This window comes from Anser brachyrhynchus (genome assembly GCF_964034855.1).
Source record: "Anser brachyrhynchus genome assembly, chromosome: 1".
NCBI classification, from domain to species: Eukaryota; Metazoa; Chordata; class Aves; order Anseriformes; family Anatidae; genus Anser; species Anser brachyrhynchus.
Window position 1 is genome coordinate 42,139,957 of NC_137694.1, and position 26,417 is coordinate 42,166,373.

The window sequence follows — 26,417 nt, forward strand, 5'->3', positions numbered from 1 at the left end:
TCTTCAGGACAGCACAACACAATACATTTTCCTCTTGAAAGTCCACACCAAATTAAAGAGCAGTTGTTGATAGAGAAGTACATATAGCCACTGTCACTTTTATCAATAACGCACACCATGTGGTCACATCTCGGGGGGGGGGAGGAGCTCCAGCCTTCAAAGCAATGAGGCAGAAAAAATTGTTCTACATGGTGTTCACTTAAGTGAACTCTTTAAAGAAACAGAAATGAAACTGCAAGTTGTGAAATGCAAAAACAATCAACAGCCAGAAAATGGCACATGTCAGTGAAGAAAGGTTGATTTTTTGTTCCCCTTTCCCCCTATTCTGAGACTTAAATTTGCAATTTTCTAACATAGAGATTAGACAACATGTGGAATCCAAAAAGTCTGATTCACACTAAAGCAGTGTTTTGACAGAAAAACACTATATGATTTAGTTTATGGTATAAATATCCAGTAATCCCCTCCCTTTTAATATCCCAATTTGAAAATGCTGTGAACTATATCAAATTGAGAACAGAGGCACTAATCCTCCAAGTTCATTTACAGAGTTCCCACTTCAGTAGTCTTGCTGGAACAATAAAGTAGTTTGAATGCAAGCTTCTTTGTTAAAGTCAAGCTTGCCTCACTTCCCAAGATATTTTTGATTGCTATTAGTTCTCTCACTAAAATATGCGTGAGCATTATGGTTAGAAATCACCAAGAGAGAAGCTTATGATCAGCAGCCAGACATTTTGAGACCAATAATTTGTTTTCTTTCAAATTACTTACTTTATTGCATTAGGGGTTATAAATAAATGAGGTTGCATTTGCTAGACAGATTATAAATGAGGTGAAACTACAGCTGTGCCTGTCTCTTCAACAACAACCAACAGACAGCTCCCTCTGCCCAAAATACTCCAATTTCCACCCATGAAGAGTCTCTCAAACTGACCACATTCACAAGAGGCAAAATACTTTATACTAGCAAGCCCCAGATGGTAGCTGGAGGGCTGAATTCAGTGTCAGTGTGAAGATGACCACCTCTTGTTTTGGTTCCTTTGTCACTGGAACAAAAGCAAGCTTAAAATTCATCAAACAATCAATCAGACAAACATTTGCAAAGCAATATTAAGGAATGTAATTCCTGATTAAACTTTCTTCCCAATGTAAAATTAATCCTGTGGAAACCTATACATTTAGCAAAAGCTAACCACAAAAGCTTAAAAGTGATTATTCTTTTGTATTGTTCCAAGATTGAGCTAAATTTAAAACCTGGAACACAAAGCATTGCAGTAGCTTCATTTGGAAGAGTTTGCTTCTTGTTTATGATTCATAGGGGAATTAGTATTTCTTATTGGCTGTGTACTATGTTAAAGTGAGAGCTTTGAAATACAGTAATAAGCCATTTTCTTCTGGCAGACCCTGAAAGTTTATAAGTAGGGATTATACCAGGACTCTTTGCAAATTTTAATCCAGTTTGCATCCTATAAAAATAGCAGTAGTTCATCCCTCATGAGGCTTTGCTGTATTATACTGCTTGTATAGACTGTGCTGTTGAGGAGTGTTTAAGTAGAACCATTTAGTGCAAATGGAAAGAAAAATGTGTTTTCTCTGAATTGAGAAAATGAACAACTTGAAGACAGAATAATATAGCCAGAAAAAGCAAAGAACTGAGAGTGACTAAGGCAGCTATGAATATTCACACCCCAAAGGGACTGCTAAACCAGCAGTATCTGTATATACCTTTATTTTTATATTATTGTGACATTTGCTACTAAAGGAACTAGTTTCTCTCATAAACTGTAAAGAGAAATTACTTTACCTGTCACCGAAAAGACACGTCATTTGAACTCATTGTCTACTTGATAATTTTTTTATACAGGAGAAAGTTGTATAACTAATATTAGAAGTGTGAGAAAATTTAACTTTGACAGCACAGCTCAGATGATGATTAACATTAAAGGAAGCTATGTTTACAAATTACAAAATAAATACTTGCAGATGATGCCCTAGTCATATAGCAAATATACAGCAAGTAAGCTGTAGAGAACATGATACATAATATCTTTGTTAAATAACATTCAAAATTATAAAACTTCACAGTCACTTTTCCTTATAAGTCAAAAAAATACCAGACTTGAATATACAAAAATCTTGAGGCATGTGTCCAAAATAGAGTTTCCTCTCCACCTGGCAGCTGGAAAGGTCTTTCTGCCAATAGAATTTTAGAATCACATCATGTTCTCCAAAGGTGACAAAAATCAGAAAAAAGAACACTTCCAGTGAAGTGGTGTTACTTAGATGTTTTCACAATTTGCTTCATATTGTATGGTCTTACAGTGTCGTCATTTTTATGACATCAAACAATCAGTGAAATAAGCTGATGACAAAAGAATAAACTAATGACAACTTCTAGCTGAAGAAACACTACAGTAAAGCAGACCAGTCAGTGGAGGGCCACCAGGATGGTCAGACGGCTGGAGCCAAGGGGAGGCTGAGAAAGATGTATCTGTCCATCTATTCTGCAGAAGAGAAAGCTATAGTGAGACCTTTACTAGTCTACAAGTATCTAACAGGAGAGTGTAGATAAGATAGAGGCAGACTTTTTTTGGAAATGCATGATGAAAGGGTGAGAAGAAATGGATGCAGACTGCAGCAAGGAAAATTGTGTTTAGATATAAGGAAAAAACTCATTGCAGTGAGAGCACTCAAACACTGAAAGATATTACCCGGAGAGTCTATAGAATCAGCATCCTCAAAGATGTTCAAACTCAGTTGAGACAAGGTCCGGTAATTTATATTTAAAGGTGGCTTTCTTTGAGTAAAATATTGGACAAGAAAACTTTCAGAAGTCCTTCCCACCCCCAACTATTTTATAGTTCTATGATTACATGAAGTTTTGGAATTTGAGAAGATGTGAGATGCTGATATTTTGTCTGAAAAATATTGCATGTTGAGAGATTCAGCAGCATTAGCATACATGTTTCATAACTGTATAATGTTCAAACACTATCTTCAAATTCTAAAGTTTGATGACTTTGTTATATTCATTTCTATTTCATCTGTGCCGGGGAAAAAAAAAAAAAAAAAAAACAAACACTTTTCTTGTGGAAACAGACTTGAACATACAGAAAAAAGTTGTTAAATATTGAAGCATTTATAGCCAAATAATAAACTGCAATTGATTTCAGCTATACGTGCACAACTTTTATGAACTGAGGTAGAAAAACAAAGATGTGTTGAATTGCAGTGAAATTGATAATTACAGTTTCTAACAAAAAAAATTGAAGCCTTTGACAATTGAATTGCAGGAGAAATACACATCTGAGAGAAAGCTGTATAATATGCTAATAGGAGTGTTATTTTTACTAAAAATTCTCTTAAACTAAAATGCTTTATTATTCTCTTGCAACATTTCTGTGGCTAACAAAAAATAGTTACTCAGGTTTGTCTTCAATGCAGTCATGCTTTTACCAAAGTTGTTTAACACATTAAGGTGCCTCTTAACTCTGAGTAAATGACAAATATACATATCTGCCAGGAAATTTAGTCTAAAAGCAGAAAAGGAGCACCAAATGCCAAGTATTAGTGGTTGTGTAGTCTCCTGGGTAATGCAATCTAGACCTGTAGAAGCTCAAACTGAAATACTTGCATCAGCAAAGTGATTGAAAATGAAACATTTTAATTTAGGAACACCAAAATATTTTATTTCAACTGTAAATATTTTTTAGCCTTTTTCAGTTATTGGGCATTCCGTCTTAGACTAAGATACACCCATAAGCTATATACAATACAATTCAGGATGTTAGGTTGCAAAAGAAGCTGTTCATTCTGATGATAAACACTCAGTCACACAAATAACTTTTATTCTGGACAAGAAAAGTAACAAGTTAGTATCCCAGTTCAGAACAAGGAATCTCCTATACTGAAATAAAGTAAGTACCATCTTTAAGCACAGGACTACTTACCTCAAAAACCAAATCTGTATCCCAAAAGGTATTTTCAGAGCGTGGTGGTTTTGTTTTTGTTTTTTTTTCCTGTAACAGCCATCTGAAAATATTGAAAGTAGCATAATAATGAGTCCATTTCTATGGAAATGGTCTTGTTATTATTTAATCAGGCCAGCATCTAAGTGATTCATGAACTGTAGGTTGGAATTCAATAAGCAGTTCACGAATCTCTGCGTTAAGAAAATCTGAAGGAAAGAAAAAGAAAGAACCCCCTTCCCCAAAGGACTTGGTAAACATTCTGTCAATGACGAATGCCACCTAATGTACTTTAAAGCAGTTAAAATCTACTCAGTTCCTTGGCTTATTCAGTGTTCACTTATAGAAATAGTGAGTATCAGTGATGCATAAGTAAGCACTGTATAAATCCACAGCAAAAAGAGAGATAACCAGTAGCTTAGAGAAATTAACTGCACAAAGCAGTTGTGAAGGAAGTTAATTGAAATTTGGAAGTACTGTAAAAAAGCCAGAAATTTTCTTCCATAAATGGATAAGGATCAATACACTGGAATAAAGCTGCCTCATGCTTCCTGGAGCCTTTATATTCACACCAAACAATTTTATTTTTGTCATCCTTAAATTCCTTACCCCAAGGCCTGAAAAAGTGCTCTTTATTGTTTTCCTTGTAAGATCTGTAGTTCTGCATGCATATACATACATGCGCACACACACACACAAACATATGCTTGTATGTGTCTTATGGGTACACACAGAGCACTCAAGACTCCACATTCACTTTAAAAATACCTTGTAGTCACAATTCTAAGCAAAAGACTATTTTTCTAATGTTTCCACAGGGTGATCTTCGTAAGACTATTAAACATTTGTAATTAGCTACCGCTTAGAATAAGCAAATGGAGGAAGAAAATTTGCATTGTAATTTAGTTTGACATGCGAAATGAGCCCAGACAGCTACAGCATCCTGATTTGTAGAAGAGTGATACCTATTTCCCAGGGAACAAAAATGCCATGACCACCTTTCCTCATTGCCTTTTTTTACCTCTTCTCCCACCCAACCAAGTTATATAGAAAAGAAAGATGGATGAAGAGGATAGATGGAAAACTACTTCTGGAGCAAATGGTGTAGATCAAATTCTTCTCAATTTCTATCCCTGCCTTTTGACTGGAGATGTGCATAGCTTTTTTAAATAAAAAACATAATCTATTGAGAACACCTGGTTGCTTTGCTTTTACATTGCATTTTTTTCTGCCTGCTTTCATTTACCTTTCTTATATCAAATATAAATGTGCTTCCATCACTTTATCAGGCATAGAGAGTTCCTAGTGATACTTTATCAAGACAAAAAAAACAACCAAACAAACAACAACAACAACAAAAAGCTATAGAAGCCAAAACACATTTTCTATATTATTATTGTAACCTCAGTAAGAACGGGAGTACAATACTGCTTGACAGAATTTCAAGAAAAAAAATGAGATTTTTTTCCAGATCATTCTGTAACAATTGATCCTGCAGGGGCATGTGAAACCTTGGAATATATGTGTTTTGCTGAATAATGTTTACAGTGCTGCTAGCACTCGTGATTTTTAAGGTGGTGACAGAGTATTGTAAGCGAATAAAAAATAGATAGGATCAAAGAAGGTAAGTAACAGGGGCTTTGAATAAAATGAAAAATAAATATCACATGGAAAATCATTAGGGTTACCTTCTGCTTCTACTTTCTTTAGCATAAAATCATGTGGAGTAATGAGAGAGGACAGCAAATGCTTCATGTACATTTGTGGTTTAACAGAAGATAGAGATGTCCCAGTATGATCTTTCCCCCCTTCTTAAAATCTTTGGGCTGCCTTATTGATTGATCATCATTATGTTTAAGTGCATTAGATACTAATAATTACAGGCAATTCCAAGGGTATCTTATAATTCACCTCGAGAGGGGCCACTTTGCATACCGGTAACACCTTTTCTAAATGGTTTCAGGCTGTCTTTACAGTGAGTTTCAAATGACTGTTTCAGGTGAGGTGTAAATGCGTCTGCTCATCAAGAAAGAAAGGTTTTTTCTTTGTCTCCAAGGCCCTGTAGCTGCTCATTGACTTGAAAGCTGACAAAAGGCAAGTATAGAATACAGTCTGCTGCCATAATGGTGCGGAATAGCAGTGTTATTCTAAATGTACATGGGTGTTTCAGAAATCTTCTGCTGTGGGTCAGAGAGAACAAAACAGGTCATGAATGAAGACATGGGAATTTAGAGGAGCCATGGCAATGGCCCATCTAGAAAGGCCCAGGGCTGGAAATGTCAAGGACTTCCTCGTGGGTGTGAAGGTAAGAGTAAATAAGAATTAATGTACAGCAAAGTAGAAAACTGGAAAGAATTTTTGTTCTACCAAGATTTTCCTTATTGCTGAAAGCAAAGTTCAGACATCTTCATGACAGGACTGAGAACTGCACTTAGATGCTTTGACAGAGCCATTTTAGAGCAGAAGTGCCCAGCATATTTAGTGCCAATATGGTTGTGTCACAGCCCCATCAACAAATCAGTGCAGGTGAGCATCTCTGAAAGAAACATCTAGCAGGAAAGAGTTTGACAGGGACATGCTTTTGCCAAGTTGTCAAAGTTTTCTATATATACATTTTTTATTTTTACCTCGCAACTTCTAATATTTTAGAGGTAACAAATGGAACAAGTTAGGATGTTGTTTATATTCAGCCAGGTTTTATTATTACTCTATACTGAAAACATAACTGATTATGTTTAACCCCAAGAGCAAGCTGTAGTTGCTAAATTTTTGTCAACAACAGGCAGCTTTGTTGAGACAAGAACAAATGTGTTTAAGACCAGAGAAAAGGATGTTGTTGTGAGATGTCTCGTTTACCTCGGTGGGAGTATGGCAAAGGTAAGCACGAAAGATTCTTGTCCAAGGGAGTTTTCTAGGTAAAGATTATTTTTTTTTTTTGTAGGTGGACCTACCTGCGTATTTTATAGTTCACTGAATGTATTAGTTTGATTGAAGAATTGGGATCTAAATTTGACAAAATCCAGATATAAAGAAAGGAAAAGAGGTATAACAGAAAAATAAAAAGATAGCTTAATAATTCATTTCAGTGCTACTTATTTATTAGTCTGAGATTATTAGGAACATGACCACCATGGTAGAAGGTAGCAAATCATAAAGAAGGATCAACTGGGATTCAAGAGATGAGAAGTTCTACCTGAGATCTGTTGGCTGAGAGACTGTAGAATAGTAGGGGAAACAGGATGTGTGCACGAGCAGTGCTCTTCAGAACCTTAAAGTGATGATGGAGTGCATGTCAATCATTTACATGAAAAGCTATAACCTATTTTCCTTATCATATTCACACACACACAAAAAAAAAAAAAAAGTGGAAACCATATTTTTTTTGCAATCTCCAAGTCCAACCTTATTATACAGGGACTGTCACACTGAATAAATCAGAACTGTTTAAAACCCTGTAGGCTGTTCACACAACTCAAGGCCACCTGTTCTTGGGTCTGGTTCCTTTCTGTTACTCGCTGTAAACACAGCATTCCTGAGGTCAGCAACTGTAAGGCTTGGTGGAATGGCTACCCTCAGCTACATGCAGCTGCAGTCAGATTATATTACTGCTCACACAGTGGCCTTGCAGGCCCTCAATGAATAAATGTTTTCTGCAGATAACAGCTCTACATTCAGGGACACTGCATTTATAAGGCAGACACTTACTCCACACTTACTTTTATGTATGAATATATAATCAAGGGAGAAAGGAGAACAGTGAAGCAGTTTAAAAGCTACAGTAAGAGAATCTGCCAGAGGCAGTAGCAAAGCAGCCTTTCCATCCAGGCTTCTGAAGGCTTCATTGTAAACTTAAAACCTAGGAGAGGGAGCATGTCTGTTAAATGCCTGCCCACAAGTACAGCAGAAACCATTTAGTTCTTAACAAGTTAATTCCTAGCACTGACATTAACTCTTCAGCAAAGATATAGTATTAGGCTATGTTTTCACTGAAGAGCTGGCACAACAGAGTGGTCACACCACTAATTACACCTCCAGCAGAACAGGACAATTTCCTGAAGTGCAATGAATTAAAGTTAAGAACACAATCAGTTTTAAAGAAAGGGTTCTTAAATGTAATTTTACTCAGATCCGAGTTCAGTTAAAACCTAGCACACAACCTGGAGTAAAACAATAAAAACAACAACAACAAAACCCAAGAATCAACCTGCAAAAACAACAACAACAAAACCCAAGAATCAACCTGCACTTTTTTGTTTGCAGAATGTGCAATTTCACTTGTTGGTGCTAGCTGCTACAGGATGAACAGAATATGGACTCCACCAGTTCTTTGTGCTGCTCTCCAAGACATGAAGCATCATCTAGAAAATCTTGGTGACATATGAAAATCCTTTCTTGTTTTCTTGATGAGCAGTTGAGCTCACATCTCACCTTTCCAGCAGAAGAGTTTAGCATCTGGGTGATCTAAAGTGAATAGATCTAAAGATCTATTAGTAAAATAATTATGAGATGCAAAGTTTGGTTAATTTGGAAGGAAGAACAGGCAGTGCATTTAAATCTAGACTGAGAATTCCACGGTAAAATGTTAAAGATTAAGTACCATTGGCATATGCTCTATTAGTGTCCTTATTGCCTTGCCAAAATATCTAACCAATCTTTATTCTTGTTCTGTCTGATCTGGTATGAGTGTTGTGTCCCAGTGCATATGTTACAAGCTTCACTGGCACTGTAAAGCTGGCAAGTGGATCCAGTCAGATTTACAAGCACTATCTTTCTAGCTCCAGAGCATCTGTATACTGTGGGCAGACTGTTCAAAGAACACGTAAACTACTTATGCATCCAAATGGGAAGTAATATCCATGCCAGTTTAGCATGTGGTTTGTGAAATGCAAATTAAAATAAAAGGTTGAAGTAGGCTTTTTGCTTCTGAAGCATCATGGTGAATGCAATATCTGAAAGCAACCTCTGTCATCAGATCTAATCATTGCCTTTATATCAATTATTGCATCTCGTCCTGAAGGATGCATAGAGCTCCATCTTCCTAGGAAGGCTGTTCTAGATCCTTGCTACTCCGCTCATTCTCTGTTTTGCCTTTTAATCACTAGGAAATTTTTACCTATTGCTGGTGCCACTCTTATTACTGAAATTATCAGAGAAAATCAGACCCCTGGAAAAACAACTAACTACCTTCCTTCAGCCTACTACTGTTCTTTCATCGCTACTCATTTCTATCTCCCTTGGATAGGTCATTTTATTCCCCTTTTTATTAGAGTCTGGCTTCTCCAGCTTCACTGACAATTTTCCATTTGACTTAGTATCCAGTGCTTCACATATTAACACAGTTAAGGTCTGCTGTGTTGACTTTCTCCAGAAAATGCATTATCAGACCACTCTCACACAATCTACTTTTGGACATTTTTTTGTCATATTTCATCAATTTTTTCTTACCATATGCAGACAAAATAACAAGTTTGTACTTGCTTGGATTATGTTTAATGTCTACTGAAAGTATTAGTACTACTTTTTTCTATTCTTCAATTGTATTGTAGCACTTCTTACTGAAAAGACTTATTAAAAATGCACACCGTTGAACATGTAAGCTTGTATGGATATTCTACCAAAATTGGGGGAAATAGTGGAAAATATCTATATCCATTTTCTTCGTATTGCCCTCATACTTTGATCTCCTAGTTTTTTCCTAGTTCTGTTCTGAAAAATAACAAATTCTTCATTGCACCAAAAGCATCCTGCCAAAGCTTGTATGTTTGCTTTCTTTTCCTACTCTATGAAACCCCCTGTATATTTGTTCTCTTTTCACTTGTATTGCTAAAGAACCTTTTATTTATTTATTTATTTATTTTCAAATCCTCTCTTGTCTCTGCATACACTTTTTGACCCCTTAAATGAGTATTTTTTTTCTAACCAGTCTTTCTTCCCTTCTGAATATGCTTTCTACTTTTTCTGAAATGGCCTTCTTGAAAGTAGTCAGTCACCTAGCAGAGCACTAGTCTGCAGGTTTTTTAACCCCAATGTTGTTTGGTATTTAAATTCTAGACTGTTTCGCATCCATGGACTGGAAGGAATTTAAATCTTCCCTTGCATGCAAGTACTGGAGACCTAAGTCTGGTTGTTAAAACTGAACAATTCCTTCATTTTGTCAATGTTTATCAGTTTTTTTCCTTTTAAAAAAGAATAAATATTTTATAAAAAAATTACTTTGTCTTTCTATGCATTTCTTTCCTTTGTGAATATAAAATGAATAATCTCTGCCATTCAACCCAAGATCATTTTCCATGGCTGGCTCTTCCATGACAGCCTTGCTGCTTACCAGTGCCAACTCTCAAAACACATCCTCCTGCTTCATGGACAATTTAACCATCAAAATTAAGGAATCTTTAATAAGTGATTATCTTTGTTCTGAAAGGTTTGTCATTGGAAGTCATTGACTGACATGTGACTCTGCAGTGGGCTTTAATATTGAGGGGAACCATGAAATGAGAGGAATGACTCAGCCATTAGCTTCAGGAACTCCTTTATTGCCTAGGCCATTTGTTGAAGTTTTTTATTTCTAACAGTGTACTACAGATTAAGCATTTTGTTGTCAGAGAGACAATGCATGAGTTTGGGTTTTCTTTCTATTGGTATTAATTTAAAAGCTTTAAAATGAGTGTTTTGAAAGATCTAAAACCACCTCAGCTTCTCAACACTCAAAATGGATTTTTCCCTCTTTGTGAGAGCCAGAAGTTTAATAAAAGTTCATTAATTTATTTTTTATTATGATATGTGCTTTGGTTGGCTAAAATGTTTCTAAAATACTGTTGAATGTCTTAATTTGATAAAAGCAACTTATTACTTATAAATTGTTAAATGGTTCAAAATAGTGATTTAAAATATTAGTAAAAACATTTTACTGCATTTGTTTGCAAACTTGTATGAAAAAATTACATCTACAAAATTTTAATCAATTTTAGTTCATATACTTGCACACATGAGTTTGTTTCTATAGTCCTGAATTCTTGTAATAAACATGGTACAAGGAAACACCAAATATTTCCTCAGAGGTCAGTTTAAATTAAAAATAAAATAAGCATGGGTCATCTCAGAGAATCTCAGTCAGGCAAATTTTAAATACCATTCAGCTCTTCAGTGAAGTGTAACTTCACTAGCTGGCAGTCATTAATACATTATCTATCTACTCTTCTCTCTATTTGTTATCCAAGATGCATAGGTAAAATGTTATGCATTAATTTTATCACACAGAATCACAGCATAGTTTGGGTTGGAAAGGACCTTAAAGATCATATAATTCCAACCCCCTGCCAATGGCAGCGACACCTTTATGACAATTAATACTTTTTTTTTTTTTTAACTAGCCTTTATAAAAGGCCTCTATAACTGCATGTAAAGACTACCGAAGTCTGATTCTTCACTGCTTTCTTTGGTGTAGCTGTTCAAAACAGGTGTAAAATGTGAAACCGGCATAATGACATTTATTATTCCCTTTGCTCTTTTTGCCCAGTTGATATTCTGAGATGTAAGGGTTCGGATAATTTGGGTTGTATGAGATGGGCATGATTTTTAAAAGTATCTTTTCCTCTGAAGGGAATGAAGATAAGGGAGAGCCTGTAAGTTAAAAAACAAAAAACTTCTGTAGAGAGCTTGGTGGCTGATAGCTGCCAAATAGTACCACATATATTCCATATCTACTTTTGGCAATTGGTTGTAACTAGTTCTACAAAGTAAAATGAAAATGGGAAGTTAAAAACAAACAAAACCAAAAAAAAAAAAAAAAAAGAAAAAAACTTCATAAAACATCAGATAATCTTCTGCTTGAAGGAAAGATCTATTAACGTGAGCATCAGCCATGCTTTCTCCCTGTTCTTTTCATCTGGAAATATCCCAGCCAGTGTTGGGCTAAATGTGATCCAACTACCTTTTACAGCCCTCCTCCCATTCCCTCATGACCTTGCCAGTAGTGCAGTACTGTAGTTGAAGGTAATCAGTTTAGTACATGAATAAGATTTGATTATTTTTGTTTTACATAGGCTATAAACCTGTCCAATCTGTTTTAAAAATCCTTTCAGTGTTCAATTCCCTTAGTTTTCACTGAATTGAATTCTCTGCCTGAAATATATTAAGCAACTGGGGTTAGAACAGGGAAGTCTTTTTTTTATTTTTTTATTTTTTTAATTTTTATTTTTAAATGTAAAACTCCCTTACTTCCTTGCAATAATTCTTCATTAGAAATATGGAGATTTGGTACACAGTGTATTGTTTCTTCTCAGCATTGTCCCTGAGATTTTCAATCACCTGTCAAGCTAACATTATTTCACTGGACTTTGTGAGACCTTACCCTTCTTTGCAGCTTGGTCATGGTGTTTTCCTGGCTGGCACTGGTGAACGTGTTACAAGCATCAGCTGTTAGTTTGTCAGCCAGTTCAGTTCAAGGGGATGGTAACTGTAGGGCAATGCATAACTAATAAAATGAGCTAAAAGCATCAGGGGGATCTCTAAGCAAGAGCCTGCTATACTGAAAAAAGAGGCAGCCTCTAAATATACTCTAAAAGGTTTCTAGCAGTCAGGATGTGAAGTGAAAGCTGTCTTCCTTCAGAAGTTTACATAATCATTTAATTTAATCCTTTCTATGGTGTTTCCCTGTGACTGCTTTAGTTCTTTGATCATAATATGCTAGGACAAATGTCAGGAAATATGAGCCTACAACGTGATGTAAATCTTGTTTCCTATCGGAGATGTGGCTATGAGCATTATCTTCATGATATTTTCTTTCCCATGTATTTATTTCTGCTCTGTTTTTTTTCCAGTTCTACGATGACAGAGGAAAGCAATGACTTTCAAGCTAAAAAATGAAGTTATCTTGTGTCCCATCCCCGAGTTAAGAGAGTACTTTAACTTGCATTTCAAGGTGAGAAAATGCCTTATTAAGCTGGATATTACCTCTAAGATATGTAACAGTGTGACATTTGTAATAAGCCAGGTCTTTTGGCTTTTACATTGTTTTGCACTTTCTTCAGCTCCATCATCGGTGTATGTGATGAGACCTACATATATGTTTCTGTCTAATAGCAGTCAAATATCATCATACAAATATTGTAATTTCTTTTCTTTCCCTTCAGTAGCTTTATAGCTTTATGGACTATTATGAATTAGGTGGAAAGAAAAAAGAATATCTTGAAAATGATAGATATATGCCAATAAGTACACAGAAATTAGCATCAAAAAAAAAAATGGAGCATAAAGACTTCTTTGGTTCTTTTGAACTTTGCATTAAAAAATTATATATACATATGAGAGAAAGAAACTAAAAATCTTTCTATCCCTGTGGTAGCATATGTTTTATATGTATTTTTGTAATTCCATAGTGCGGTTGAAGTCTTTACTCTGAAGGGAAAAAAGGGGGGGAATGTAAAAGACAGAGAACCAAAGAGGAAAATATTTTGTTATTGCTAACAGCTTGGTGTCTGTTCAGTAAGGACTTTTGCCAGTGAAGTCCTAGCTTGCTTTTAATTAATATTGTATTACTTTTTTTTCATAGCAGCATCTATTTAAGATATTGTTAATAACAACATCTATTTAAGACATTAAGTCTCTAACATTAATTTAATGGAAGCTTTCCAATGGCATCTATTATATGTTCCCGGTTAAATTAGCATGATGGTCTTTTAATGGATGTTTTAATAGACATTATTAAACAGAATATTATAAAATTAAAACTGAACTCAGTGGGTTCTTTGAGTTCCTATTGTAATGTTCTGTGAAGTCATTGATTCTGAAAAATAATAGCCTATATATTTTTAATTTAATTCAGTGGTAGTTGGCAAGAGCAAAAACATGAACATGCATTTATATGACAGTAGTAAAGGTAAACATTTACTGAACTAGGATGCAGCTGATTTTAAAACTATCTTACATTTTGATTCTGTGGGTAAAACTTTTTCAGAAGAGGTTTATAAACATTTGTGTACCAACAGCAATGATCATACTTTTTCCTCCCTGCTGATGTGTATGATGTGTTGAATTCCTGTTGCAATCAGCTCTGAAAATAATTGGAAGCCCATTTCTTCAGAGAAAGAAGCATTCTTTTTACAAGCTATTTCCCATATTTTTTCAAAAAACTCATTTTCTCTTGTTAGTTTGTGAAACTACACAGTGGGAGTGCATAGTAAGTCTCAATTCCAGCTGGGTTACTTCTACACCAGATTCAAACTGAGAAGTATTGCAAAACTCAATAGACTGCAGATCTGCCTAGTAAGCTCTTATTTTGCTCAGCGAACATTTAGTATACAGGCAGCAGAATTTGAACTTTCTCCTTATTGATTTTCTGTTTGTGAGTCGCATTCCTGAAAGTACATATCTTACCCATGGAAAATGTTACTGTTTTCATCAATGAAGAGGGCTGTTGGTTATCATCTTCTTATTTCAGCAACAATTATGATTAATTCCCATTTTTTCTTCTGATCTTCCTCATTTTGTTGCAGAAATGTGGGAGAGGAGACACCTAGCATACACTTTAAAAAAAAAATACAGATAAAAGATAAAAGTGTCTTGTATAACCAGTTAGTTGACATTTTGAACATGTCATTATTGCTTTCATTTGGGTGGAACTTTTTCTGGAATTCTCAGAATTTCTGAGTTTTCTATATAACCAACCCTCCATGAAGTATTGTGTAACATCTCAGGGTTAGCTGAAAACTTTTCTTTTAACTAAATGATTTAAATCACCACTATTTTCTCTGAAATCCTAATGGTCTTATTTGCATACAAATCTGTCATTTCACAGAACAGACAAAGCTGGCAGACTTAATATGAATTTCCCATTGGATTTGTTTGTGAGTGTGAATCCAGCCTTCACTGAAGAAGGACTAACAATCTTTTTCACATCTCTCAGAAAGCCTTGTCAAAAAGTGCAAATGAAAATCTCTACTTTTCACATAGCTCTCTTGCTGCCTGCCTATATCCATCTGGCAATTTCTGATAAGGTCATGCCTATATGCTGACTCCAGGTGAACAAATGCTGTTTTCAGGTTGATCTGTGTGCTTTAGAAAATATGTGCAATAAGTAAACAAGCAACAATCTAATTACGTTATAGCCTGGAAGTGGCAAAGTAAACATATATTTTGAGAAGACAAAGGGTTTGTTGTGCTTTCAAAAAGTCAACCTTTTAAAGGTATGTCTTAAACTCATGTGCCTAAAATAAGTCTTTGATAAGTGGGAGGAACATTTTTCCCATAACAGTGAACTTTACACTGCATTCTCTAATGTTGTGCAGAAAAGCATTTGTTAAAAGAACCTGCCGTGAGGTTCTTTCAAGAAAAGAAGACACTTTTATTTATAATCTCCGGAATTCCCAAAATGCAACGGGATACAAACATACTTGAAAGCAGACTTTATAATAATATGAGAAAAAGATGCGAATGCCTGCTGTGATGAGCTGGTTTGATTATACCATAAAGCCCTTTAAAAACTGAGTTTAACATCTCTTTGGGGAGAAAAAGGCAAGTGAAAATAGGCCTTCATAATAGGCCTCTATGAGACAGGAAGAAGCTGGCTGCCACACATGCTAGCTTGCCTGTGCTTTTATTTTACTTTGGATGAAAATAGCTCTTGTAAATCCAGGGAGAGAATGAAATAAACACAGAGTTCAATATTTCAAATAGATGACAAATTTCTAAATTTCCATTTACCAGCCTTTCCCCCTAAGAAAAGAAAAACTGCTCCAGGCAAGTTCTGTTTCCCATCTCATCTAGGGGCAAGTCCCCCATCTTTCTTCCCTCCTCTACCTTCCAACCTTGGACCCAGGAACTGAGGATAGATGTCAAGGGAGTGTGGGGAACCTGCATCTCTCCAGTTCCCTCTCCATGTTTCTAAACTCCATCTGTGGGACCAGACAGAACATCTCTTCAGTGCTATAGTCAGTGGCAACCCAGATCTTCACAGAAATGCCAGCTGGCATACAGAAATACTGTTTAGCAAAGCTTTTGATGTTATTAGTTTACTAGGAAGGAGTGGGTCTATTGAAACAGAGACTGTTCTTGGAACTGCCGCATGGCTTAGGAGAGTCAGGAGAATGTGGGGGACCAGGTACAAGTGTCTCCTCTGCATAGCTTGGAAGAAGCTGAAGCCTTCTTATTCAGGAATTATTTAAATGAAAAAAAGTTTGATGGATTGAAGATGTTGACTTACTGGCTTACTGAGCAATACACTTTCCTGAAATGCAGATGACCCCTATCCAATTTTCAGTTCCAATTCTGGTTCCAATTTGGATGGAACAGGGACATGAACTTGCAGTTTCAATTCCCACGCGAGTGCCACTAACTTAAAACCTTGTAGCTAGAAGAGCTCCCAGGATTTTTTAATTTTAATTTTGTTACAGGGATTCCAAATCCCCATAATTGCTTTCAGCTGTAGTTTCATTGAAACAAATATATTCCTATAGAATGTGATTTAAAACAGATTGGCATTTTCTGCCAACATCACTGAATCAAGAATATTTTGGGGAGCTACATTAAAGAAAGATTATTTAAAAGAAGACAAATGGGAAGGGCAAAAGAAGATGGCAGGCAATCAGAGAAAAAGGTAGATAAGCCAAAATAAAGTCCTATTTGGAAGGGAAACAAAAACTTGTCTTCCATTTAAAAAATATCTCCAAAGCATTCTTGGTTGGATGTCTGTCCTGCTTACAATCAGCAGGCCAAAAGACTTACTGCTAACCAGTGAGAATCAGGTCAGATTTGGAGCCTTTTATTAATTCACCAGGTTAACGAACTCAGTTTTGAATCCTGAAAGCTGTACCTATAGCCAGAAAACCATCTCTAGAGCTCAATTTATAATCAAGACCCTTGATACCTATTGTAGCCAGCAAGACTTTCTTTTCTGACTTTTTCCTCACCTTTTTCCTTTTATAGTTTCTAAAATAAAGTTTACTTATGTAAGTGCCCTTTTCCTTTATATACTGCCCATAGGCAGAACAGGATTCTTTTTTATTACACTGGCATTCTTTTGTCCAGAAGTTTCAAAATCTTTCATCAAGGAGACAAGCATCCTGCTTTGTTCCTTTGAGCAGACATGTTGATGCATTTATTTTTCTCAGAATAACTGACATACTTTTTTGAGAAAATCACCTAATTTGAGAGAAGAAATCTGCATTCTAGTAGTCTCAGAGCTAAAGAGATTAAATTTGTTAATCATTATGTAATACAATTTAGTTAGAGTGAAGGATGACAGTACCAAAGTATGTTAGAGCTTTTTTTTTATCGCCCCTTCTTTATTTGTCCACAAAACATCTGAATGTCCAAGCTTGCCTGTCTTCCAGCTCTGAAATCTCATGGGTTGGATGTCAAACTGGCTTCTTGTGAAACCTGCAGGATTGCCGCCATGACCCAGTTCAACTGTACATAGCACCGTGATCTAAGCTACCACTGTAGGACACATTTGAAGTGTATCACTCATTGTATCACTCAGAAATGGGCAGCGTCCAATTTAACTCAAACAGCTTGTGACAAAGTGAAATGAGTGCACAGGAGATACAAAGGCCAAGATATTAAGAACCATTATGGATATGTGCATACCTAAGGATTTGAAAACATCTATATTCTTAGCAATTGTTTTTTACAGATTCTGCATAGACTCCTTAGAAGTGTATGAATTCTAGACCAAATTATTATGATATTAACCTGAATAGTTAAAGGAATAAGAATAGGCCACTAAATGAGTAAGGAATAACCTTAAGCCAAGAAAAGCTGTGGAGTTCTAGAAGTCCAGAAAGCAGATTACGGTGATGTAACAGGAAATGTATAGAAGTAAATCTTACTTGAAAGCAGGTATATAGCTTGACACGAACATTCAAATGGGCTTTCTGGTGTGCAATAGAGTTAATTACTTTATCTTCTCATTTAAAGCAATCACATGTATTCAGCATAAGCCAGAATGTGTGGCATGTTCACACCAAACTACTGAAGTGCACAAAGAAGCTGCTGCACCTAAGCAAATCCAGTGCAGCTAGGTAGATGACGATGATGATGCAGAGGATAAGGCACCCCCTGGGAAGGCCTCCTGGGAAATTTCCAGAATATGCAACGTCATCCTGAAGATTATCAGATGAAATCCTCTTTCTTGGTTTTAGACGGGGATTCTGTTGAAGCCAAGGTACCTGTCCTATACTATTGGTTTTACCTGGGTTTTACTGTTCAAGGCAGATGCTACTACTGCTACTACTTTCTACTAATCCCCTGTTTTGTTTAGAAGCTGATGAAGCTTTTAATAAGGATGTTAGAATAAAGGCTGTTCAGTGTTTACCTTAAAATAACAAATATGATTTCAGAAAAAAGTATTATGTGTCTTTGGAACAGACATGTAAGGTCAGATGATTTTTTGCTCATCTATCCCTTTCTTTCTAATAAAGATTTGTTAAGAGCTTAGTACATGTAAATTTCTGTGTATTGGCATTGTGACTGAATTGCAGAGGATTTGAGAATCTTTAGTATTGCCAACCGCAACTATTCAAACAAAAGATATCAAATCCTAAATCCGAAAAGAGTAGCTTGAGGATGAAATTTTTTAAAAAAAAAAAAAGGATATATTTGCTCATATGTTGTTTGCTCATGTGTTATTTGATACCTGGGTGTTGTTTTTTTCAGGCTTTTCTGTGTAATGTTTTTAAGCTAGCCACAAATGTAAAACAAGTACAAAATAAATCTGAAATGTTCATGAAATCTTGAGGCTCAGAGTGGAGCTATAGGAAGAGTGCTGAATGTCAAGAGAAACTGAGTTGACTAAAGTAAAATTTTGATTTCCACTTGGTGTTTTTATTATGGGTAAATTACAACATCAATTTACACCATTTTTAAGAACTGTGCATTTGAAATATGGCAAAAAAAAAGTGGTATATTAATTTTAATTTGGAATGCAGTTTAAACTGCATGAGTCATTTCATATTGCATCATTCCACACAACTTGTTTTCAAAACAACTTAATTTCTGAAATGATGGTATGTATGTTTTGGGGAACAGTCGCTACTAAAAGGGCTTGCAAATTTTGACTGGGAAAAGAGAACATCTGAATTCTGTAAATATTCAATTTCCTAAATCTCATCTGAATTTCATTGATTCTACCATTTCTTCTTCTAATTTGAAAAAGAAAGATGTGCTTTAAAAGATAAGCAGACTGACTTTCAAACTACAAGCTATATATTATTTAAAAATAAAAATGGCAGAAGAGAAGACTGAAATCATGGTGGGAACAGAGATAAAGGGTTATGCAGAATAAACATCAGAAACATATAGATGCCAATGCAAAACAGTTATGCTAAACATGTTCTAGTGATATAATATGACTGACATTTTAATAACAAAACATCTGAGAGTTAGTGTATAAGCAGGATGTTATATGGTTCTAGCCCAACCTAGCAGATCCTGACAGCTGCTGAGAGAGGCTTCATGCAAATCAGTTTTTAAAACCGAATCTTTTCTGATTGGTATTCATGTTATATACATTACAACAGATACTGCTTGAGGCAGGCACAGCCCTGATGTGAATGTGATTTCTGAGCCTCTTACCCAATACATCGGATGATGGACTGGGGTCAGGCTTGCTCTCCAAAGCCCAGGAGCAGCGTTACCTGGAGCCCTGCCTATACCCCACAATCCCAACCTCAACAAAACAGTTCTAGTCAGGGTATCCTGACTAGATGCTGTAGCACAGATGGCTACAGCACAGAAACCTGAATCTAGTGTCTTTACTGTCCTCTTCCACCTCCCTACCATCTTGCATTTCCAGTGAAGTGTCACTGGTAATCTGCTATTTTCAGATCAACTATCTTTCTTAAATTATTCAGAGACTGATTAACAAGAACACCGCGGATCTCAATTCTTAGGTAAATTTGAACCTATGTAAAAGTGTGGCTCTGTGTCTCACTGCATGATAACCTTTCTCTAACCATGTCTTTGTGTTTGGAACACAGGTTCTAGCTCTTAGTTTTAACAGCAAACTGGTTCTGCCAAGAAAACAGCCAACCTGGATCCTTGAGACGTGAAAACAAGGTAAGCATTTTTAGGAACTTAGAGCTTTTTTTCTTCCATAAGCAGTGTTTTTGTGCTTATCATTTGAACTTCTTTGGACTTGAAGAAAGAGTGGTAAATTGACTTTAAAGCAAACTATAATAACAAACATTACATTTCTTCTATTTTTAATATAAACATTGTTTTAAAGCTGAATGATGCATCAACAGGAAACTGTCAAGGGAATACCAAAAAAAAATATGAAGCCAATTTCTAGAAAGGAATCTGTGATACAGCAACTTCTGAGTAGGCATCTACGTTGACATTAAATTAGGCTGCTAGATCAGCATGTTCAAGTGAAGATCCAATATTCTTGGGGTCAATGTGAGCAAGATAATATGTAAAGAAACAGAAGCCAATTAAGGCATTTAACTAAAAGGGATGAATCTGAGAAGTTAGGATAGTCAAAGATCAAACTAGTTTCACAGTCGTAAATTAGTTCTAATTGGAAAATTGCAGAGTCTATTAAACCAGCCAAGGGTCCATTAAAATGCCCAAATGGAAAACAATAAGGGTATGTTCCAAAACTGTCAGTCATCTTGTAAGCAATGGATTTTTGAGGAGTTTAGTAATGGAAAATTTAGGCTAAATAATGCAAGCTGTATAGCGTGAGTCATATACAGGAAGTCTAGTTCAAATGCTATTTAAATATTACATGCGGTGGTAGGGAAGGAAAAATGGAGGAAGAACTTCAGAGAATTCGGAGCAAAATGATGACATTAAATACAAACAAGACATGGAAATGAAATGACAGTAATACAAAGTACTCTCTCAGCCAAATGCATCTCACACTATGAAGAACAAAGGCCAGAAAATACTTGAAGTATTCATTTACATGATAGTACCCACATCTGCATAACAATTAAAAACAGACAGGGGATCAATTATGAAGAATTGAAAAGAGAACTGGTCATAAGCAGTCTCAGACTTGTGATTATCTGGGCTCTTTCCCCAAGAGCTCGATTTTATAAATTCTAAATAACAAAGGTCCCAGATTCCTGTCATATCTGCAGAGAGATCTTGGTACACCATTATCAGTACAGTCACATGTCAGTGCAATTTATTACATGATTCAAATCAGAATATACTTCTGGAAATTTTCCCAGAAGTCTACAGTAGAGGATTCTGACTCTCCTACTTTAGGACTATAACATTATACAGTGCATTAGAGGCTGAAGGCACAGAGCAACAGAAAAGTTTAATTACTGTTCCTGTGTGGAACATTATAAATATTATGGCAGAGATATAGAAGTCAAGATAAGAAACCAAAATGGAAAAAAAATACTGATGAGAAAATCACCTTAGAAATGACATCCTGAGGCAGAGGATATTGATGATGAATAGTAATAATATTCAACCTCAGGTAGAGCTGATGGCTCCAGCAAGAGCTGCAGAGATTCTGTTTTGATGATATTAGTCACTTTTCTGTGGCTTATTAAGAGAATTCTAATTCAGTCAACCCTTCAACTCTGTCTCAAGTGGTATGCTCTGAAGACAAAGATTACTCTGTTATACTTCCTTTCATGGAAGAATGCATTTTATTAAATAAAAAAAAAATAAAAAAATAAAATAAAAATATAAAAAAATAAAAAATAAAAAGGGAGAACAAATATACATAACTTTCTGGGAGAAATAGGAACTATAGAATGAACTGTTACTGAAATTATATTAAAAACATGGTTCTAGAAAGTGAAAGACTGTTGCATATTTTAAGGTTGCTTCAGGGTATTCCAGCAACCCCTTGATGTTAAAAAGAATAATATTGGAAAGAGCCTTTTTCATCTTCTTCCAGACAGCACAAAAGCCCTTCCAATTCCAAAACAATCTTCAAATTCACAGTATGTTCTCATGCCATTAGAAGAGTCTCTTCACTGCTATACTAGCTTTACTACTTTGTTTACCTTAGTGTATTTATTTTACTTTATAGACAATTTTATTTTTACTAAATATACTATTTTTATTTTACTTTTATATTACTTTAGTATTTTACTTTTTTACTACTGCTTTACTAGCTTAACTGCTACAATAATAGCTTTACTACTGCTGTAGTAAAGGTACGCATACTAGAAAGCATAATACTTCATTGTAAAAAATATAGGTACCATCCTCCCATCTCAGTATGAATCTGTGCATGACAGCTTAGAAAGGAAGTTTCCAGTGTATGATGAGAAGGTAGACAGAAAAAGCAAGGAAGAAGAGATGCTGCAATATCTACTCCAAGATTGGATTATTTGAATGAACGTGTAAAGCATGACTATAAATATAGATCTGTAACAAGTTATCCATCTATATATGCTTTTGCAGAGGTGATTCATGGACTAATTCTGTACTACTGTTGCAGAGGATGGCTACGAAGATGATTAGAGGACTGGAGCACCTGTCATACAAAGATAGGCTGAGAGAGCTGGGCCTGTTTAGCCTAGAAAAGAGAAGACTGAGGGGAGACCTCATCAGTGTGTATAAATATCTGAGGAGAGGGTGTCAAGAGGATGGAGCTAGTCTCTTTTAAGTTGTGCCCAGCGACAGGACGAGAGGCAACGGGCACAAAGTGCAGCACAGGAGGTTCCATCTGAATATGAGGGGGCACTTCTTTACTGTGAGGGTGACAGAGCTCTGGCACAGGTTGCCCAGAGAAGCTGTGGAGTCTCCTTCTCTGGAGATATTCAAAACCTGCCTGGATGCCATCCTGCACAATGTGTTCTAGGTGATCCTGCTTGGAAGGGGGGTTGGACTAGATGATCTTCAGAGGTCCCTTCCAACCTTGGCCATTCTGTGATTCTGTGATTCTTCACATTTAATAATCCCTAGAGGGTCAGTACTGTTTTCCAGGGCTGCTTTGCTGACAGCAGCAGGAGGCTGTCCAACTCCAAACAAAGGTGAATCTATTGCCATTGTGGCTTCTGTAACCTATTTCAGCTCAGCCTGCAGAGTAGAGTGTGTCACAGTAAACAAGACATTAGATTGTAATTAAACTGGCAATTAAACTGTAAATAACTTCAGCAAATAACCTTTTTTACTCAAAGAAAACTGCCAAGGTTTTTTTAGAAGTGACTGCAAGAAAAATCAAACAAGTTCTGTTTAAATTCAAGTACAAAGGGAAGGCAAGCTAATATAAATCTTTTCAAAAAAGTCAAACCTGGACATTTTTATGAACCCCTGTAACCAAAAAAAAAAAAAAAAAAACACGGCATGACCATTTTCCTTTAAAAAAAATCAGTCTGGTCAGAAGTAAAGCTTAATAACTTTCAAAAGGAAAGCAAAAGTGAAGAGTTAGTTAAACACAAATAAACAATCAAACACCTCAGCATTGAACAGGCCTTTTGTAATTTCAGAGGAATGACTGTTGCTCTAATAAGTCCCTGAGGTTATTCTGCAGATACCTTTGTATTTATGAAGGAATAATAATTACAATTCCTTTCTGTGTTTATGGTGGGGAAAGTGGGGGTCATAGATTCCAGCAGAAGGAAGAAAGTTAAGGCAAAAAGGAGTCCACTGTAAATCTCAGAATAACTTAATCTAGGCTCTCCTCTTCAGAAAGAACATTTTAATTTAGAGTTCCAACATCAAAGATCATATGAAATCATTTTTTTGAAAATCCGTACTTAAGGACAAGAAGATACTGGTCAAAATCCTTAAACTAATTAGTACCAAACATTCCTCTGGGCTGAACTTTTCCCTAGGATCAAATTACAGAGCTTAAACTAGAAAGCTCTTAGTCTGATTTCAGTGTGGACAAGGATGAGCTTCTAGTGAGGAGGATCTTTATACTTTATCATCTCTGTCCTAAATTGCTTTGAGTCTACCTTTATTCTTTTTCTTTTTTTTTCTTTCTTTTTTTTTTCTAACCATTAAGTAACATTCCTAACTAGTTACTTCTCTTAAGGTACAAACAAGAATTAAAAACAAAACAATAGCTTAGTGAGTTTTCCATTACTCAGCAGGGAGCAATATATTGTCGTTCTTCATCATCAGTCATAATTCTGCTTTTATCTCCGTGCCTAAAAGAAAAAAACCTTGCAGAAATGGGTTCAGTGTCAAGGGTGAAGAGAACAATTGTGATTGTCCAGATCATTTCACACCTAGCAATGTCACCACAAAATATATTCTCAGGTTAACAGGCAGGACAGAGAAGGAAAAGTAGAGGACTGGTAACTAAAAAGGTCAAAAGCAAAAAGCTAGGAAGGTAACAGGGGATTCTCATTCATGGATTTATGAGCACCTGAGGAAGGTGATACTGCCCCAGACTAAGAACTACTGAGTCAGGAAGAAACTATGCCCCCAGTGTGCTATTGAAGTCTGCGTTCCCTTAAAACTTCACATTTAAACTCAGGGTTTGAATTAAAATTATTCATTACTACATTAACTTCTTTGGGTCTCTAAGATAGCTTGATTTATAGAAGATAGCAGTTGTGGAAACCGTGCTTTTAAAACAGAAAATCTACTAGAAATTTATACCTGTGTAACTGTGAGGAGAATTAGGTTTAGTGGGTAGATTTTATATTTTCTGCACCTAAGTTTTATTAAAAGGCAGGAAAAAAAAAAAAAAAGAAGACATTGTAATGATTAAAAAATCTGGTTTGACTTGGATAAATAACTGTCAGGATTTGCAGAAGTGACACTACCACTGACCTTAACATCTTAACAACACAATTACAGTCAGAGAGCTCTATTCCCTCCTTCTGCTCATCCGATTTGAAGGCTACAGAAAAGCAATGCAGGAAACAAAACAAGCATTTTGGTTTGCGAACAAAATGGTGCTGACAGAATTGTCAGAGGTAACTAGTTTACTGTATTGCATTTAGGCTAAAACATAGCTATGAAGAAACTGAAATTAAAAATTCTTCTCTCCTAATTATATTAATGACATATAATTTCCAGTTCGTTTATCCATGTGTTTTGCAAGCTTTTACACAGAACAGTAGTCTAAACATCAGAATTGTAAAGTGACTGCATTTCTGTAAGGGAAATACGTATATTTTTTAAAAAGGACAGAAAATATTATGAAATGGTGACTGCTGTAAAAAATATCCTGACACTTTAATGGTTTGGCATTTAAAATATAAATAATAGGATAATTTCACTGTGCCTTTGAATGAAATGACTGTGTGAGGTAAATACAAACAAACTCATTTGAGAATTTATTTATCAGAGTACTGATATTCAGAAGTACTTCTTGAAATTTAAAATATATTAACTAGTTTTGTACCCTAGTAACTCTATCCCATTTTTTCTTCACATTAATGTTTTTGCCTACTCTGAATAGCTAGTGTAGAATTTGTCATGCTTCATGGCTAGGCCAGCTTTTTGGTGTATCTTTGCTATACATCTGCTGCACAATGAAGGTTTTGTGGAGATCTCAAATTAGAGACATCAAGTTCAGGAAGCCTGAAGTGATAAGGTTTTACTTACATTTCAATGGTATATTCTAATATGTATATTCATCCTTACTCTGCTCTCAGGGTGTTGTGAACATTAAGCATATTTTGCAGTTACACAGGCAACTCATTTGAGGCTCTCAGAACTGAATCAGTCATCCCTATTTTGTACTGGAGACCACAGAATGACAGGAATGTCTCATATATATTGTGGCAAACTGAAAAGACCAAGTTTAAGTCTCGACCATCTCCGCAGAGGTAACAATGACTGCCATTACATAGAATCCCCGAGTGGCTGAGGCTGGCAGGGCCCTCTGGAGCCCACCAGGCCCAAGCCCTGCCCAAGCAGGGCCACCCAGGGCACACTGCCCAGGGCCATGTCCAGGTGGCTTTTGAAGGCCTCTACCTCTCTGGGCAGCTTATTCCAGTGCTCTGTCACGTGCACAGTAAAGAATTGTTTCTTGATGTTCAGATGGAATCTCTTGTGTTTCATTTTGTGACCATTGCCTCTTGTCCTGGCACTGGGCACCGAGAAGAGCCCAGCTCTGTCCTCTCTGTACCCTCCCTTCGAGTATTTATAGACATTGGTAAGAAAGCCCTGAGCCTCCTCTTCTTCAGGTTCAAAACACAGCTCTTCCTTGTGCTTTGTGAAGGTCAGCTCCTCAAAATTAAATCAGAAATCACACTTCCCATTCTTTTTATTACAGTCATCCATATGATGCATGTGGTCACCGGTGATTAGAAATCTCACACTGGGGAAGCCATAATACTTACCACCACCGGGTAAGATTGGAGATTAATAATACCTGGACACTCTGGAAGCCACAGCTTAGTAGTTATTCATTTTATAGAGTAGACTGTGCCTGAAGGGAAAACCAGGACTTCAGTCCTCTTCGTCCTACCCACACTGAAAATGCTGTTTTTCTGGAGTACCACTCTGAACACCACTTGGGAGAAAACTGATTTTAAAAGTGAAGAAGAAGATTAGGGACATTTAGCTGGC

At 36.0% G+C, this 26,417-nt stretch overlaps 1 protein-coding gene across 1 annotated transcript in view; it reads right to left on the minus strand.

Moving 5' to 3' along the window:
- Positions 1 to 747: 747 nt before the first annotated feature.
- LOC308188327 (uncharacterized protein) overlaps positions 748 to 26,417 on the minus strand; it is a gene marked incomplete at its 5' end in the record, with an annotated part of 30,196 nt that continues 4,526 nt past the window's right edge. The window contains 4 exons of the mRNA XM_080577208.1: positions 748 to 2,504; positions 3,951 to 4,032; positions 14,343 to 14,481; positions 23,974 to 24,037. Of these exons, the coding sequence (XP_080433334.1) occupies positions 23,974 to 24,037 (64 nt within the window). The 3' untranslated portion in view covers positions 748 to 2,504; positions 3,951 to 4,032; positions 14,343 to 14,481. The remainder of the gene's footprint in view (positions 2,505 to 3,950; positions 4,033 to 14,342; positions 14,482 to 23,973; positions 24,038 to 26,417) is intronic.